The sequence below is a fragment of the Oncorhynchus mykiss genome, chromosome 19, assembly GCF_057628025.1.
Source record: "Oncorhynchus mykiss isolate SJ-2025 chromosome 19, ASM5762802v1, whole genome shotgun sequence".
Taxonomy (NCBI): domain Eukaryota; kingdom Metazoa; phylum Chordata; class Actinopteri; order Salmoniformes; family Salmonidae; genus Oncorhynchus; species Oncorhynchus mykiss.
The window spans coordinates 19,104,687-19,121,851 of NC_143040.1; the positions used below are offsets into that span (position 1 = coordinate 19,104,687).

A 17,165-nucleotide genomic window follows, 5' to 3' on the forward strand; every position below is an offset into this window, starting at 1 on the left:
TCCTATGAGTGTAACTACCAAGCCTATCAGTGGGCATACTTGCTTTCCATTGCCGAAATATAAATAATGCTGCTGTAGTTGCCGTGATCCTATACCACTCCCCCAGTGTGAAACTCTAAACCATATCAATGACCTGCTGCTAGAAGTTATCCCTGGTAGACTCAGCCCCCACTGTTTGTGTAAGTCAAACGAAAGTTCTGGAAGGCAATGGTATAGGAGCAATTACGTACCAGAATCTCCAGGAACTAAAATGTTAAACAGTGTGTATATGTGATAATATACGACTGTGACATAGGTAAATAGAAACTAGCATAAAACATGTTATTTTAACAGCTGTATTTTGCTACATTACACATGTAGGATTGTTAACGTCGTCATATATTATCTACGGTTAGTTATTCTCCATCTACATGGTCAACTCGTCTCCAACGATTCTGTTAAATACATATGTAAATATATCACATGAAATGGATCCTGGGACAATGAGGTGCATTGGCCTTGTGTACTGTAAAATACTCTGAACCAAGGAAGTAATTTCTTCAGAGAGTGGCTCTGTCTGGACCAATTATCCAATCCTCTAATGAACTAATTATGGCAGTCTGAAGGCAATGATTGTAATTATATACACAGCCACAGCATAGCCACCTTACTTGAAGCTAGCAAGACTTTCTCTCACGTTTTCCCCTACCTTAAAGACGGAGATTGGAGACATGTCAATCATCTTTAAGAATGACTATGGTTACACTGTGCATATTAGTGTACATGCATAGTGTACACATGCATACCTGCATTATTAAAACACAAAAATCTATTCTCCCCTTACTGACCCTCATTCTAAATCTCCTGCTCAAACCATCCTGGAGGGGGGAGAGCGAGAGAAAGAAAAAAGAAAGAGAGAGAGAGGGAGGGAGAAAAAGGGGGAACCCTGACTATTCTTCCTGCCGGGATGGAGAAATGGGCTGCCTTACAAATCCCCACGCTTCTTATCCAGCCTTTCCTAAATACCCAAAAAGGACAGGTTTGTCAGTGGTGCTAGGCAGTAGCCTTCTCTTCTAATTGCACTCTCCTACATGACCAAATTCATTCTGCTGTAAATGTAGTTTTATGAGACCTAATTCATTCTGCTGTAAATGTAGTTTTATGAGACCTAATTCATCCTGGTGTAAATGTAGTTTTATGAGACCTAATTCATCCTGGTGTAAATGTAGTTTTATGAGACCTAATTCATTCTGCTGTAAATGTAGTTTTATGAGACCTAATTCATTCTGCTGTAAATGTAGTTTTATGAGACCTAATTCATTCTGCTGTAAATGTAGTTTTATGAGACCTAATTCATCCTGGTGTAAATGTAGTTTTATGAGACCTAATTCATTCTGCTGTAAATGTAATTTTATGAGACCTAATTCATTCTGCTGTAAATTTAGTTTTATGAGACCTAATTCATTCTGCTGTAAATGTAGTTTTATGAGACCTAATTCATTCTGCTGTAAATGTACTTTTATGAGACCTAATTCATTCTGCTGTAAATGTAGTTTTATGAGACCTAATTCATTCTGCTGTAAATGTAGTTTTATGAGACCTAATTCATTCTGCTGTAAATGTAGTTTTATGAGACCTAATTCATTCTGCTGTAAATGTAGTTTTATGAGACCTAATTCATTCTGCTGTAAATGTAGTTTTATGAGACCTAATTCATCCTGGTGTAAATGTAGTTTTATGAGACCTAATTCATTCTGCTGTAAATGTAATTTTATGAGACCTAATTCATTCTGCTGTAAATTTAGTTTTATGAGACCTAATTCATCCTGGTGTAAATGTAGTTTTATGAGACCTAATTCATTCTGCTGTAAATGTAGTTTTATGAGACCTAATTCATTCTGCTGTAAATTTAGTTTTATGAGACCTAATTCATTCGGCTGTAAATGTAGTTTTATGAGATCTAATTCATTCTGCTGTAAATGTAGTTTTGGGGTCACTCAAAAAAGCAGGCCAAGCAAAACTACTGACTGAGCGATAGAGAAAGAGGGGAGGAAGAGAGAGGTGAGAAAAAGTGAAGGACTGACAACCCCTGATGGACGTGAGATGACAGGGATTTCTGGGGGTCTGCTTTTTTGTGAAATGGGACGCAACCTGTGACTGTTAACACGTTGCGTCTCGGCGGTGGGCTTAAGATCTGGGCCTATCATCGGCTGTTAAGAGTGGGATGGATTTCTCAGGTCTTCAGGGTCCAGGCCCTGGGCTGCAGCACTGTAGTGGCGGCAGGCTTCAGAGAGAAGAGAGACACAGGTGCAGGGGGCTATAGTTATAACTTCCTGTCTGACTGACTGACTGACTGACTGGCTAACTGACTGTTATAGAGGACCCAAGCTGCTGGGGTCTGTCTGACGAATCTAGCTGGAGTGCCTGATCGAAATGAGATAAGAGGCAGAGTTATGAGCAGAACAATTGCATGAGAGAGTATGAGTGGAAATCGGAAATGCATTGTTTAGCGGCAAGTGGGCAAGGAGATCTTGAAGAGGGTTGGGAGCGGTTTGGTAGATTGTGAAAGATATTTGATGTGCAAGTTGTGGTGGTTTCCTTCTAACTGTATGACTTGTTCTTGTAGAGGCTAAGCAACGTCTGTCCATTAAATAAGTTATAAAATACGCCTTCATGTGTCCCTCTCACTCAACCTGGAGCCTATATAAATCCTCCCTACACAAGAAATTAAACTTTGATATATGCTGCAATATCTTATGACCGTCAATGGAGAGTTGAGTCCAGATGCATCAACAACCACAAACATCCCTTCAAGGAATATATATATATATATATCAATGTGGATTAGCCTCGTCAAGAAGATTTAGGAAGATGGGAACCCATAATCTAATGCAGACTGATAGATAATGACCAGCGGTACTGGTAGATTGGTGGTTATGACGTCCTATTTATACTGCAATGTTAATTCAGGGAGACCGGTTCAGTAACATATCTGGCACTTCCAGCAGAAGTCGTTTGCGGCCTGCTGACCTGGCTGGTAGGGGGGGGGGGGGGGGGGGGGCTGATCCGTTTACTAACACCTGAGCTGGGGAAGTAGTTCAGCAGCTGCAGGGGGGAGGTTGGGGGTCCGATGGGGGCTTACCGTGGTTGTGAAGGGGCTGCAGATAAAGAGGATCTCTTTTAGGCCGGGTTGTCCAGAGGAACCTCAGAGAAGCTGCTGGTCATGGCCCGTCCTGAGAAAGTGTGTGAGAGAGAGAGAGAAAGTGTGAGGGAGAGAAAAAGTGTGTGTGAGAGAAACAAAATAATGAGGAGACAGGGCATAGATGAAGTGATGACCGTGGGGAGTTTTAACCCTAGATCTATGGCTACATTTCACCTGCTAATGGTTACTGAAGGATGCTTGAGTAATGGCAGCAGACCTACAGCAGACCTCCCTGCCAAAGTAGAACATTCAATACTGATGCGATGGTAGAACATGTGTTCTGAATCATATACTGTAGAACCATCTGACAGTAGTGGGACTAAACAATGGAATCCTACAGCCATCCTTGCGAGTGACCCTACAGCCACGGTTTACAAATGTTCCATGCATTTTTGGACCGCTGAACGGCTGAAAGGACAACTGGTGTTCTCTCTTGGTTTGAGCTCTGCGACATGTCTTAGTAAAGGGGAAGGGTCAAACACACACATCTGCTGCTAACCACTGCCTTTCACTTGCCATGGCTTGACCATATAGTGATGCTTTCCATCGGTTTTGACCAGACATTCAAAACTGACTCAAGCACCACCGCTATTAGAGCCCAACTGAATGTTGCTTTAGAAAACGACAGCTTGAACTAACTGTCGTGTTGAGTTGTTGGTTCAGTCTTCACCACCCAATTATAGAGGAATCCTTCACGCTGAGATATGGACATAGTCTGGGAGTTGTGGTGCTATCACCATGCTGTGTTAATTACATTCTCCCCAGGAGAGGAATGTTCAAGGCATAGTAGAACACTTCTGTTCAACATTGTATCCCTGAGTCAATTACAGAGAAAGAGGAAGTGGATAAACCAATCTGTCTCGTTGTGTTTTCAAATGACGCAAAGAAGCGAAAAGAGAGGTGTGATTTGTTTTTGGCCACTTTTTTTAAACGGCGAGGAACAATATTCAATTAACGGCATCAATAGCCATAGATACCATGACGTTAGAAGAAGATGTATACAAATGTTCAACGGAAATGTGTCTTCTTTACCCCAACCCGCCAGAAAGACACAAACACACAAAGGTTGTAGCAGATATTGAACTATTACCAACCTCTTGGAGTTGTTGAAGCGATCCTGGCGGTGATGCTGGTGTTGTTGTTGTTGCTCTTGTTGGCCTCCACTGACTCCACTGAGGTCTTATTGGACACAGTGTTCTCGTCATCAGTCTCCCCCGCTGGGGCCTCAGGGGCCACATCTCCAGGGGCCCCATCATCAGGTTTGTCCACAGGGCTGGCAGGCGGTGGGTAGTCAGAGATTTTCTCACTATCTGCTGCAGAGTGAGTACAGAGTTTGATCATGTCAGTGTCTTAACATATTATAGTCGAATTATACACACAATATCTCTGAAGAGCTTGCCACAGCACATTTCAACACACCCATTATTGCTTAAGCCTGTATTTAACACATGTTCACCCAAATTCCGGCTAAGAAAGGCATATTTACCTTGCTCTGCAAGACTGTGCTTTGTCATTACCCCTAAGCATTACTATAATGATAGCATTTCCTATCTGAGTCTCCTGGCCGGCAGTGTTTCTCTTTCTGTTCCTACAAGAATGTTTCTGCTCACTTTGACTGTTGGGGGGTTTCTCCTCTACTGAACCAGCTGATCCAGGCCCAGGCCTCTGGTTGGTTGCCTAATGAGGTCCTGATTACTGACCAGGCCTTGCTGGGAGAGCAGCACCACACAGCTGGTTAAGAGCTGTGGGAAAGTATGGCCGCCTCGTTATTATCTTACTCAAGGTGATGGGGGGGGGGGGACTGAGGGGGATGGTGGGGACAAGGGTGCTACGAGGCTGGGGAGGGGGGAGGGTAACACCACTGCTGTTCTGGACATATCTGCAGCATTATTCAGATCTGTAAACCGCAATTTTTTAAGCACTATTGCTACCTCTTGTGAGGACAGACGCTGGGAGACCAGAAGCAAGTACAGGGAGTGAATATTTAATAGATAACAGACATGAAACAAAACCCTGACCTGTTCACCGGACGTTCTACCTGTCCCAGACCTGCTGTTTTCAACTCTCTAGAGACAGCAGGAGTGATAGAGATACTCTGAATGATCGGCTATGAAAAGCCAACTGACATTTACTCCTGAGGTGCTGACCTGTTGCACCCTCGACAACCACTGTGATTATTATTATTTGACCCTGCTGGTCATCGATGAACATTTGAACATCTTGGCCATGTTCTGTTATAATCTCCACCCGGTACAGCCAGAAGAGGACTGGCCACCCCTCGTGGCCTGGTTCCTCTCTAGGTTTCTTCCTAGGTTCTGGCCTTTCTAGGGAGTTTTTCCTAACCACCGTGCTTCTACACCTGCATTGCTTGCTGTTTGGGGTTTTAGGCTGGGTTTCTGTACAGCACTTTGTGACATCAGCTGATGTAAGAAGGGCTTTATAAATACATTTGATTGAAATTTGATTGAATAGATAGATATAGAGGAGGCAATCAAAAAATTGATGGAGTCCAGGTGAGTCCAATGAATCGCTGATGCCGGTAACTATGGTGACAGGTGTGCGTAATGATGGGCAGCTTGGCACCCTCGAGCGCCAGAGAGGGGGAGGGGGAGCGGGCGTGACACCTCTGGCTACTGTGTGTGTCCATGTTTTCCTACCTTATCAGGACCACAATGTCCTTTTCATGTCCTGAATTTGTTAAAATCCTATTTTTGGCTTAAGGGTTAGGCTTCAGGATTGGGGTTAAGGTTAGGTTTAGGAAAATAGGATTTTGTACGGGAATACATTTTTAACCCCCAAAATGTCCTGAAAAGGCACTCAGTGGCTGGTTGCTAAAACGAATCCCCGTCAATAGGTCAGTTTCTTCCAGGCCCCCGACTCACTCAAAACCAACACGCTAATTTACTGTCCAAGGGAATGTGGGAATGGAGAGTGAGATCTGTGATTAGCCTTGATGTGAGCTAAAGCAGTCTCTGGGTCCAGACTCCATAATTGAGAAAATAAAGTGTCAAGGTCGGTCGCCGGAGCAGTTGGTAGAGATTAAGGTCGTTTCAAGTCATCCCTCACAGCTGGAGCCAAAGCTAAGAATGAGAGAGTGACAGGCAGAGGTACAAGTTGAGAGTGGCTGACTAATTGGAGGCCAAGGCAATGCTCTGCATGCTAGCAAGGATTAATGATAATGTTAGGGTTTTTCATAGTTTGTCAAATATGGTTACAAATATATACAGTACCAGTCAAAAGTTTGGACACACCTACTACTCAATCAAGTATTTTTCTTTTTTTTTTTTACTATTTTCTACGTTGTAGAATAATAGTGGAGACATCGAAACTATGAAATAACACATATGGGAATCATGTAGTATCCAAAAAATGTGTTATATGTATTTTGATTTGTTTATTATTTATATATTTGAGATTCTTCAAAGTAGCCCTTTGCCTTGATGACAGCTTTGCACAGTCTTGGCATTCTCTCAACCAGCTTCATGAGGTAGTCACCTGGAATGCATTTCAATGAACAGGTGTACCTTCTTAAAAGTTTATTTGTGGAATTTCTTTCCTTCTTAATGCATTTGAGCCAATCACTTGTGTTGTGACATGGTAAGGGTGGTATACAGATGATAGCCCTATTTGGTTAAAGACCAAGTCCATGTTATGGCAAGAACAGCTCAAATAAGCAAAGAGAAACGACAGTCCATCATTACTTTAAGACGTTAAGGTCAGTCAATGCGGAAAATGTCAAGAAGTTTGAAAGTTTCTTCAAGTGCAGTCGCAAAAACCATCAAGTGCTACGATGAAACGGGTTCTCATGAGGACCGCCACAGGAAAGGAAGACCCAGAGTTACTTCTGCTGTTGAGGGTAAGTTCATTACAGTTACCAGCCTCAGAAATTTCATCCCAAATAAATGCCTCAGAGTTCAAGTAACAGACACATCTCAAAATCAACTGTTCAGAGGAGAAAAAACACTACTAAAAGGACACCAATAAGAAGAAGAGACTTGCATGGGCCAAGAAACACAAGCAATGGGCATGGAAATCTGTCCTTTGGTCTGATGAATCCACGTGCAATTTTTGGTTCTAACCGCTGTGTCTTTGTGAGACGCAGAGTAGGTGAACGGATGATCTCTGCATGTGTAGTTCCCACCATGAAGCATGGAAGAGGAGGTGTGATGGTGTGGGGGTGCTTTGCTGGTGACACTGCCAATAATTTATGTAGAATTCAAGGCACACTTGACCAACAAGGCTACCACAGCGTTCTGCAGCAATATGCCAATCCCATCTGGTTTGTGCTCAGTGGGACTATCATTTGTTTTTCAACAGGACAATGACCCAACACACCTCCAGGCTGTGTAAGGGCTATTTGACCAAAAAGGAGAATGACGGAGTGCTGCATCAGATGACCTGGCCTCAACCCAATTGAGATGGTTTGGGATGAGTTGGACCGCAGAGTGAAGGAAAAGCAGCCAACAAGTGCTCAGCATATGTGAGAACTCCTTCAAGACTGTTGGAAAAGCATTCCAGGTAAAGCTGGTTGAGAGAATGCCAAGAGTGTGCAAAGCTGTCATCAAGGCAAAGGGTGGCTACTTTGAAGAATCTAAAATATATTTTGATTTGTTTAACACTTGCTTGGCTGCTACATGATTCCCTATGTGTTATTTCATAGTGTTGATGTCTTCACTATTATTCAACAATGAAGAAAATAATAAAAAGAAAAGAAAAACCCTTTAATTAGTAGGTGTTCTAAAACCTTTGACCAGTAGAGTGTGTGTGTGTGTGTGTGTGTGTGTGTGTGTGTGTGTGTGTGTGTGTGTGTGTGTGTGTGTGTGTGTGTGTGTGTGTGTGTGTGTGTTTGTGTGTGTGTACTTCCACAAGCAGAGAACTCTTGAAAACGAGAATAGCAAAGTTTCCCCTTTTTCTGAGGTTCAAGAGGTTCTTACAACATCATTCCGAGTATGTAGTAACACAATCTAACCCTTACATCATGGCACCGAAAAACAATCCTACAAAGTGGAAGTCGACCAAATCGATCAGCTGACGGACATGTAGGACATTTTGGTCAAGCCAAAAAAATACACAAATACATAAAACCGACAACAACCAAAATATTTCCAAAGGGCTTTCTCTCCACACCTCTAGTAAAGGAGACGGACTGCACTGCAAGGATCTTGACACCCGTAAAGACCACAGAGAGGTTAAGAAATAGAGACCATGTCTAATTGTGTATCTGTGGGCCTTTGTGTTTGCTGTGTGCGTGAGTGATTCATTCTAAAAGGAGTTCAACTGTTCTCATTACTCTGCTTCATACACATCAGATCCTTTCCATTGTGTCCATCTCAAACCCAGTCCTAGTGACAGATGTCTATCCTTTTTTAACAGACTGACTTTACAGGCATGGGGCAGCAGTATGCTTTTACAACAGTGGAATCCACACCTCTCCAGACCATGGTTTCATTTGTTTGACTTGTATCTCTTTTAGAAAGAGCACAGAAAAAAAGTCAAGTTGAAAGGTTACGGCCGGGAGAACTGCAAAAGAAGCAGACGTCTGTCGCTACTGAGCTGCATCAAAACAGTAGTAACACATGATGCCAGTGCAATGTCTTGAGTTGATGATTTTTTTAAAAGGAGAGGAAAAAATGACTTGAGAGGTAGTTACTTTTAAAAGAGCCAATCAAAACTGACCCATTCCACAAAGTGTGACCCAGGGAAGAGAGAGAAAGACAGGCTCAGACATGTCAACAGTCACAAAGCCAGGGAAGACCTGTGAGAGAAATAAGAATTCAACCACTTTCAACCTAAATTAAAAGTTATGTCAAAAGGAAGGACTGTCACAGATTGAGAATACATTAAAACAGCTAATGCTGCATGGTGTTCTCTTCTCTTACTATAACGGTTGATGTTTCCATTATTTCACTGTGTGTGTTTTATTACACAGGGGTCCGATGCCTGACATGCAGGATTCTTTAGCAGGGTTCTACAGTGTGACCATTTTTCTCGCATATGTGGCAAAATATTTTGCTGTGCGACCTGGAATTGTTATTTAGGAACACCAGTGCACATATTTTTTTTAAAAAAAGTATGATTCAAGCTTTAATACTTCTCATTGTGCTCCTAAAACCTGTCACTATTTTGAAATGTCCTCTGTTTAAAGCACTGAGAACAATAGACCACAGTATAAAAGGTCATGTCTTATAACCCAAGAACACATTAAAGGTAGCCTATACCATAGACGCTGTAGTTACACATCCATCAGAGACCAATGAACAAGTCGCTCTGTGCTTTGACTCTCCTGTTCATTCTCTAGGGTTTTGTTTCCATCCAGTGGCGGACGTTGGTACGGCACCTCACCACATAGATGACATTACACAGAGTAGGTTGGGTGCTGTCATTCAATGGAGCAAGACGGGACATTCCATTTTCTAGTGTCTCTTGTAATACATTCAACAGATTGAGAGCACTGAAAAGCGAATCGTTTGACGTTTTGTAAAAGTCCCAAATGCGTAAAACCTTCCTATCTGGCAGGCAAGCTCAGTCAAATGCTTAACGCTTAACGTTTTGGCAAGAAGACTAATACTGTTTGAACCCAGGTCTGCTGCATAGAGGTCAGTCTAACCCTTATCTGGAGGTTATCACACTGAGATGAGACTGAAGTCACACACAGACATACACGTGTCATACAGTCTATTCTCGCATATCAACCTCCATGAGTCATGCGGCTCTGTTACTCAAAGTATGATCTGACACCAGGCAGAGTTAGCCTGGGGCGTGAGAAAACATTTTACAAATCAAACGTGTTATGGATGGTGACCATGGTGTCACAAAGGATTGGGCAATGAGAGCTGACCCACTAGGCAGTTCAACGTCTAGTTTTGATTTACAGTGCGTTTGGTTGAGTTGTTAATTAACGTGAATTCAAGGTGACAAAAAATGGCACAATCTCATTGGATTTAGGTTCTAAAGTAAGGAGAAAAAAAACGATGAAAATCCCTGACGTTGATGACTTCTTTCAAATCCAATCAGTTTTCCAAGTTGATTCAACCAGTTTTTGCCCAGTGGGGAAGTTCTTATCTATCTAAACAATGCATAGTCATGACCGAAAGTATTGGCACCCTTGATAAAGATGAGAAAAAAGACGGTATAAATAATACAAATACTGAGATATATTGTACGCTCAACATTTTTGGGGGAAATTATATTATATTAATACAATTGCTCACAGAAAAAATGTTTTGTTTACCAAGAAATGTCAAAAAAAAGATGGGTATCAAGATGATTGAAAGTCCGGAGATGGGATGGCTACCACAAATGTTTTATTTTGTGGCCAATTAACCATTTCTTTGTGGATTTTGATGCGTTCTTGGGGTCATTTTCTTGCTGGAAGATCCACTTGTGGCCAAGTTTTAGCCTCCTGGCAGAAGCAACCAGGTTTTTGGCAAAGATGTACTGTAACTTTGGGCTCCTGAGTGGCGCAGTGGTCTAAAGCACTGCATCTCATTGCTAGAGGCGTCACTACAGACACCCTGGTTTGAATCCAGGCTGTATCACAACCAGCCGTGATTGGGAGTCCCATAGGATGGCCAATGTAGGCCGTCATTGTAAATAAGAATTTATTCTTAACTGACTTGCCTAGTTAAATAAAGGCTAAATAAAAATACAAAATTCATTTTAAAAACTTGGTGAAGTTCATGATGCCGTTGACCTTAGTTAGCAAGGGCCCAGGACCAACAGCCCCCACAACATCAAACATCCACCACCATATCTTATGTATGAGGATTTTTCTTTTAAACACCAAACCATGGTGTGTGTGACCAAATAGCTCTATTTTTGTCTAATCTGATCATAGCACCTGGTTCCAATCCAAGTGCCAATGCTGTTTAGCAAACACCAGGTATTTACATTTGTTGCTCAATAAAGGCTCCTATTGGCATAGAGGTGGCGTCTATTTGTAGATTTGGCATCTTGGTGACCCCAGAATGCGACCAAGTTCGGTAATTCTCTAACGATGACCCTTGGTCTTTTCTTTGCCTAACCATCTTCCTCACTGTGATTGGGGACAAGTTACACTCACTCGGGTCTTCTACCAGACATGCTAACCGCTGTTCCAGTGGTTTTAAACGTTGTAAATGTTGCCCAGTAGTTTCCTTTTCCCCATTGTGATGGATGACAAATGGATTTTTACATGCGTGTTACCTCATTTTTACCCCAGTGAAACAGGAAGTCATGAAAGGCCACAATACCGTTCTTTAAATGATGCACTTTGTGTCACCATGAATAAGTGGCCAGGGACACTTTGCTTCAGAGGGAGTTGTGATATGCAAAAAAAAAAAAAAATGCCAGTACACATGTGTGTAACAGGACAAATATCTTCAAAACGTGACTGCTAACATGCAAAACATTTTGGGACTGTATCAACAGTGGACTAATGAAAACAACACTAAAATATAGTTTGAGTAGAGTTCCCCTATAGGCTGAGATGAATGCAAAAAAAAGTATACTATGTTAATGCTGATTCAATTTTGTTTGATTTTATTTATAAGAATCGTTAAACAGCTTCTATCTCAAGGCCATCAGACTGTTAAACAGCCACCACTAACATTGAGTGGCTGCTGCCAACACACTGACACTGACTCAACTCCAGCCACTTTAATAATGGGAATTGATGGGAAATTATGTAAATATATCACTAGCCACTTTAAACAATGCTACCTTATATAATGTTACTTACCCTACATTATTCATCTCATATGCATACGTATATACTGTACTCTATATCATCGACTGTATCCTTATGTAATACATGTATCACTAGCCACTTTAACTATGCCACTTTGTGTACATACTCATCTCATATGTACATACTGTACTCGATACCATCTACTGTATCTTGCCTATGCTGCTCTGTACCATCACTCATTCATATATCCTTATGTACATATTCTTTATCCCCTTACACTGTGTACAAGACAGTAGTTTTGGAATTGTTAGTTAGATTACTTGTTGGTTATTACTGCATTGTCGGAACTAGAAGCACCAAGCATTTCGCTACACTCGCATTAACATCTGCTAACCATGTGTATGTGACAAATAAAATTTGATTTGATTTGATTTGATTTGATTTAGGAGTGCTCATCATTTTGATATCTTTTTTTGGATTTGTTTTATTACTTGTTAAACAACATATTTTTCTCTGAGCAGTTGTATTAGTAATATAATGTTCCCATACATTGGCTAGGTCGCAGTTGTAAATGAGAACTTGTTTTCAACTGGCCTACCTGGTTAAATAAAAAATAAAATAAAATAAACCTCAGTATTTGCATGATTTATTTTACACAGTCTTTTTTGATCATCTTTATCAAGGGTGCCAATCATTTCGGTCGTGACTGTAAATGTAAGCTCTTAGGGACTCTAAACCTCACACAGTGCTCAATTCACTGTTTTGAATCAAACTTGAATAAAAACAGTGATATGAGCAAGAGCCGGCGAGAGCAGTGTGTGGGTTTCTCTTTTCTTTGAAGTTCTCCTTATTCCCACACACCAAATTAAGTTGAAAAATGTATTATTTCAGCTGTGACTCTGGCCATTTTAAAACGTAGATAGCTATGAATATATTATAGCTATTAGCACACATTGACTTCCTTCTCTCTTCTCTTTAACGGCTGTTGCAAAAGAGGAAATCCACTTTGAACACAAAAGCCGTTCCAGTAACCAAACAATACATCACACCTGACAGATCACTCTGCAATAACTCAACAACTCATAAAACTACAAATATAGAATTCTCAATAGAGAATTGTTCCTCTTTTGGGGGCACATTGTCATAGACCCAGCAAAGTGACCCTACGAGAGGACAGTACATGCACTGGTCCATTGCTTCATCAAGCTCACCTCTTTCTCCCTCACTTCCCTTAACCAGGACCTCGGTGCTGTTGAGATCCACGGCGGTAAAGGTGTCCATCCCTGGAGAGGTGATCAAAGACAACAAGCAATTTGTTCTTAACTGACTTGCCTAGTTAAATAAAGGTTAAATAAAAAATGGTTACTACCAGTCTAACACGTCATTGACCACAAGTTAATGTACATTAGCTAGATGCTCATTATTATTTTTGGGGGTAGTTCAGTTTCTCTTTCTCTCTGCATTGTTATGAATGGTCCATAAGTAAGCATTTCACTGTTAGCATGGGATGAATCAAATCTAAATCAAGATTTACAGAAGTGTTTTGGTGATGTCTTGTGTACAGGCTTCTACAAAGTCCAAGTTTCCCTATTCATGTGTAGTAAATGATCATTCATGAGGAGAGTGTAAATGAATGTAGTGTATTCTCATCCATACAGATGTATAATAATGCATGTTTTATTCTATACATATTCTATGTAATTCTATGTTGTCACCCTTCTGTGTTGAGGAGTTGTCAAACACGGCGTCGGGATCCGCAGTACTCAGAGGCAGATCCTCATGCCTGCCTCGGAGATCTACGGAGTACCTCTGGAAACACAACAGGGTACAACACACACACCTCAACGGGCTAGAAAACAGACAGGCATCTACAGACATCATTGAATGCTAGCGTTTGGTGTTTGTACAAAGTCAAGTTGAAGATTTGTTATAGAATGTTAGAATTGATCAGAGAATTTAACTGGACAAACAGCATATACCTTACTCACCCTTGATGTCTTCTTAGTGAAGAAGCATGTTGCTCCAAGCACACAGGCAGTGATGATGATCGCAATAAAGATGATCAATCCTATCAAGAAACAGAAAACAATCAATTAGTAGAGCAACAAGATAAAAGGCCATGCAAGTTATTCTGGACCTAAATGTTGTTGTCATTTATAATGTGGGTTAGTCTGACAAATGATAACCAATTCAGATTTGGTGTCAGAACACCGGTTTGAGACATTTTTTAAATGCAATCATGTTACCAATGTGGGGCGATTTTCTCGCAGAGGGTTTTGGTTGAGCAGTTCCCGTCAAACCTTTTGAATAAAGAGAAGATAAAAGTTGTGTGCTGATGGATTCACTTCACAGTGGATTCACTTCACAGTGGATTCACTTCACAGTGGATTCACTTCACTCTGGTGACATCAACTCACCTCTTTTCTTGGTGGTGCTAGTAACAGAAGTGCTAGCAGTTGTGCTGCTGGCCTCTGCTGGGGGCTTTGATGTAGAGACGTCCATTGGTGAGGGCCAGTATGTCGGTCCTGGAGAGGCATCTTGAGAAAAATTACTGTTACTTTACCTCCACCAAAGCAGGTAGGAAATTAGCATCGATCAGAGATGGAGTCAAGACTTAGACCCCTTGAGACCGAGACTGTATCGACTGGTCTTGAGGGGTCTCAAGACCCAAGACAACGAGGTCAAGACTCCATCTCCAGTATCGACCACTGACCATAAACTGACCATACAGTGAAAGCAGCAACTCCAACCTACCTGAACTGGTCTTCAGTGGTGTGGTTACCGTGTGGTTAGGCCACCCGGTGGAATTGGTTATAGGGACGTTATCAAAAATAGGATCAGTAAGGTTTGGGTTTATGGCGGATAATGTTAAATGATTGTTGTCTACAACCGTGGTGTGTCCTAGAGTGGCTGTGTTGTTGGCTGGGTTGGAGGCTGAGGTGGGCTGGGTTACAGTGGGATTGACTGGCTGTGACTGGGCTGTGGTGGTAGAAGCCAGGACGAGACCTGGAAAAAGACATGGGTATGGTTTAGAATCAGTGTTGGGGAGTAGTGAACTACATGTAGTTCAACTGTTCCTATTAATGACATTATTAATTACATTTTGCTGTAGCTTGGTGGTACTGTAGTTGAACTAAATTCACATCTTGGTAGTGTTTTCAGTAGTTTATTACTTTGTTGCCATGTTGTGGTGTAGCTAACTACTGGAACTCCACACTACTTGTTTTTTTGCAATAAGAAAATAAAGTATGGGTGAAGTAGGAAATAATCTCCTTTCTTTTTTTTTGGTAGCAGAGTTTGGGAATACCCGGTCTATGATATTTCAGATTTAGAAATGATCATTTTCACAAAGTAGCTTCAATGTAGTGTACTTCTTTTAAAAAAAAGTGAAAACAAAGTTGTAGTCACATTATGCATATTGAGCAACAACTGTCCCGTAGACGGGACACCGATCCACAAGAAGTTTAAGTAAACTATAGTTCCCTTAAGGTAGGGCTCTACAGCACCACCTTCTACGCGCATATGTGCCTAATTATTTTGCTGTGAGACCTGGAATAGAAAAATCAAGGATGTAATATCTCAAATATCTTTCATTGTGCTCCTAAATGTATTTGTGTGCGCCTGCATTTTACAACTTAGGTACACACATGCTCCTCGTAGAGCCCTGTAAGGGTAGCTTTAGAGTAGCTCATCTTCTTCCAATGTAAAGTAATTGGGAGTTTGGTAAACTATGATTTCAGAGTAGCTTCCCCAACACTGTCTAGAATATAGAGAGAAGAAACCATTGCATAGATAGAGCATTGATTACATCAGCAGCTTTTTTGGGCAGATAAACTGAATTGACAAAACCAGTTGAGAAAACAATCTCGTATTTGTAGAATAACCTGTGCAAAATAATCAAAGACTTGATCTTCACTATACAAAAACAAGCAAAGTACATCAAAGTAATGTTATACTAGATAACATTCAAGTAACCTTAAGAGTGTTTGGCCAGCCCCCAAAAAATAAAATATATTTTTGTTATTACTTTAAAGATAAAAAAAAAAGAGCTTTTGGACAGTAAACGAAAGGTCGCTGGTTCGAATCACCGAGCCGACTAGGTTGACGTGCTCTTGCACAAGGGCACATCAACACGTCTCCTGTAAGTCGCCCTGGATAAGAGCGCCTGCTAAATGACTCAAATGTAAACATACTGTAAATGTCACAAAAACAGAGAAAGGCAGAGAGGCAGCTTACCCAAAAGGACAGTCAGACAGGGAAAAGTCAACTGCATTTTGTCCATTTTGAGTAACCCTTGTGTATAGTTCTCTTTCCTTGTTACTCTAGTAGCCTGCTGTAGACTGTGTCACTAACAGAGTGAGGAAATGCAGTGCAGTCTAGTGCATCCCTCTCAGGATGCTGGGCCATGAAGCCACAGAGAACATTCACCGCCACAGGATGTATAATAGAGAAATAGCATTGCTCGAAAAAGTACTGGGGGAAATGACCCCCCCCCTTCGGGTCCAGAATTCAGACATTCTCTCAAAAGCAGAGGAGTAATGCTTTTCTATGATCTAGGATTCTGCCCATACCCAAACCCGGACATTTAATGTTTGATTCCATCATTAAAAGTGGATGCTGAATTTGATTCCTGATGCTTGTGTGTGTTAAAAGGTACCCTTACAACACCCTTATCTTACCTCATCTTATGACTGCATTGGGTCATGTCTGTCTTTATCAGGTTGCCACAGATACTTGTTGTTGATCTGAGTCATCATGCTGCATTTATGTCTTCCTTGTAACCTCTCAGTTCTTTCCTTTGAAGGCACTTACAGCGACGATGGGGCTCATGCAATCTTTTTAAGGACAAATAACTAAATATCTACTTACAACAGTAGTCAGTAGACTCACAGAAAAAAAGGTGCTGTCTGGAACCTAAAAGGGTTATTTAGCTGTCCCCATAGGATAACCCATGAATTAACCCTTTTTTGTTCCAGGTAGAACCCATTTGGTTCCAGGTAGAACCCTTTCCACGGAGGGTTCTACCTGGAACCAAAAAGGGTTACCCTATGGGGACAGCAGATGAACCCTTTTTTCTAAGAGCGTAGTGATAGTGGATTTAAAGGCCTCTCGCACACTCCTCATCCTCTCCAGTTGCCTAATAAATCACACTTTGATACCAGTTGTTGGTATGCCGTCAAAGAAAACACTGCAGAATCCTGGACCTGTTGCTTACAAGCTAGAAGGTTGAATACAATTTTAACTTACACTATAGGTTATCTATCTGTGTGGTTGGTCCTTCAACTACTCGAAATTTGAGGCAAAATATCCACAGGA

General features: G+C 41.4%; 1 protein-coding gene across 1 annotated transcript in view; it reads right to left on the reverse strand.

Moving 5' to 3' along the window:
• LOC110497363 (uncharacterized) overlaps nucleotides 1–16,497 on the reverse strand; it is a 31,073-nt gene extending 14,576 nt beyond the window's left edge. Inside the window, exons 1-9 of the mRNA XM_036954276.2 lie at nucleotides 16,086–16,497; nucleotides 14,604–14,855; nucleotides 14,267–14,386; nucleotides 14,096–14,149; nucleotides 13,838–13,917; nucleotides 13,565–13,658; nucleotides 13,061–13,132; nucleotides 4,276–4,494; nucleotides 3,122–3,212 (exon numbers count right to left, since the gene is read on the reverse strand). Coding sequence (XP_036810171.2) covers nucleotides 3,160–3,212; nucleotides 4,276–4,494; nucleotides 13,061–13,132; nucleotides 13,565–13,658; nucleotides 13,838–13,917; nucleotides 14,096–14,149; nucleotides 14,267–14,386; nucleotides 14,604–14,855; nucleotides 16,086–16,131 — 990 coding nt within the window. The 5' untranslated portion in view covers nucleotides 16,132–16,497 and the 3' untranslated portion in view covers nucleotides 3,122–3,159. The remainder of the gene's footprint in view (nucleotides 1–3,121; nucleotides 3,213–4,275; nucleotides 4,495–13,060; nucleotides 13,133–13,564; nucleotides 13,659–13,837; nucleotides 13,918–14,095; nucleotides 14,150–14,266; nucleotides 14,387–14,603; nucleotides 14,856–16,085) is intronic.
• Between the last annotated feature and the right edge of the window lie 668 nt (nucleotides 16,498–17,165).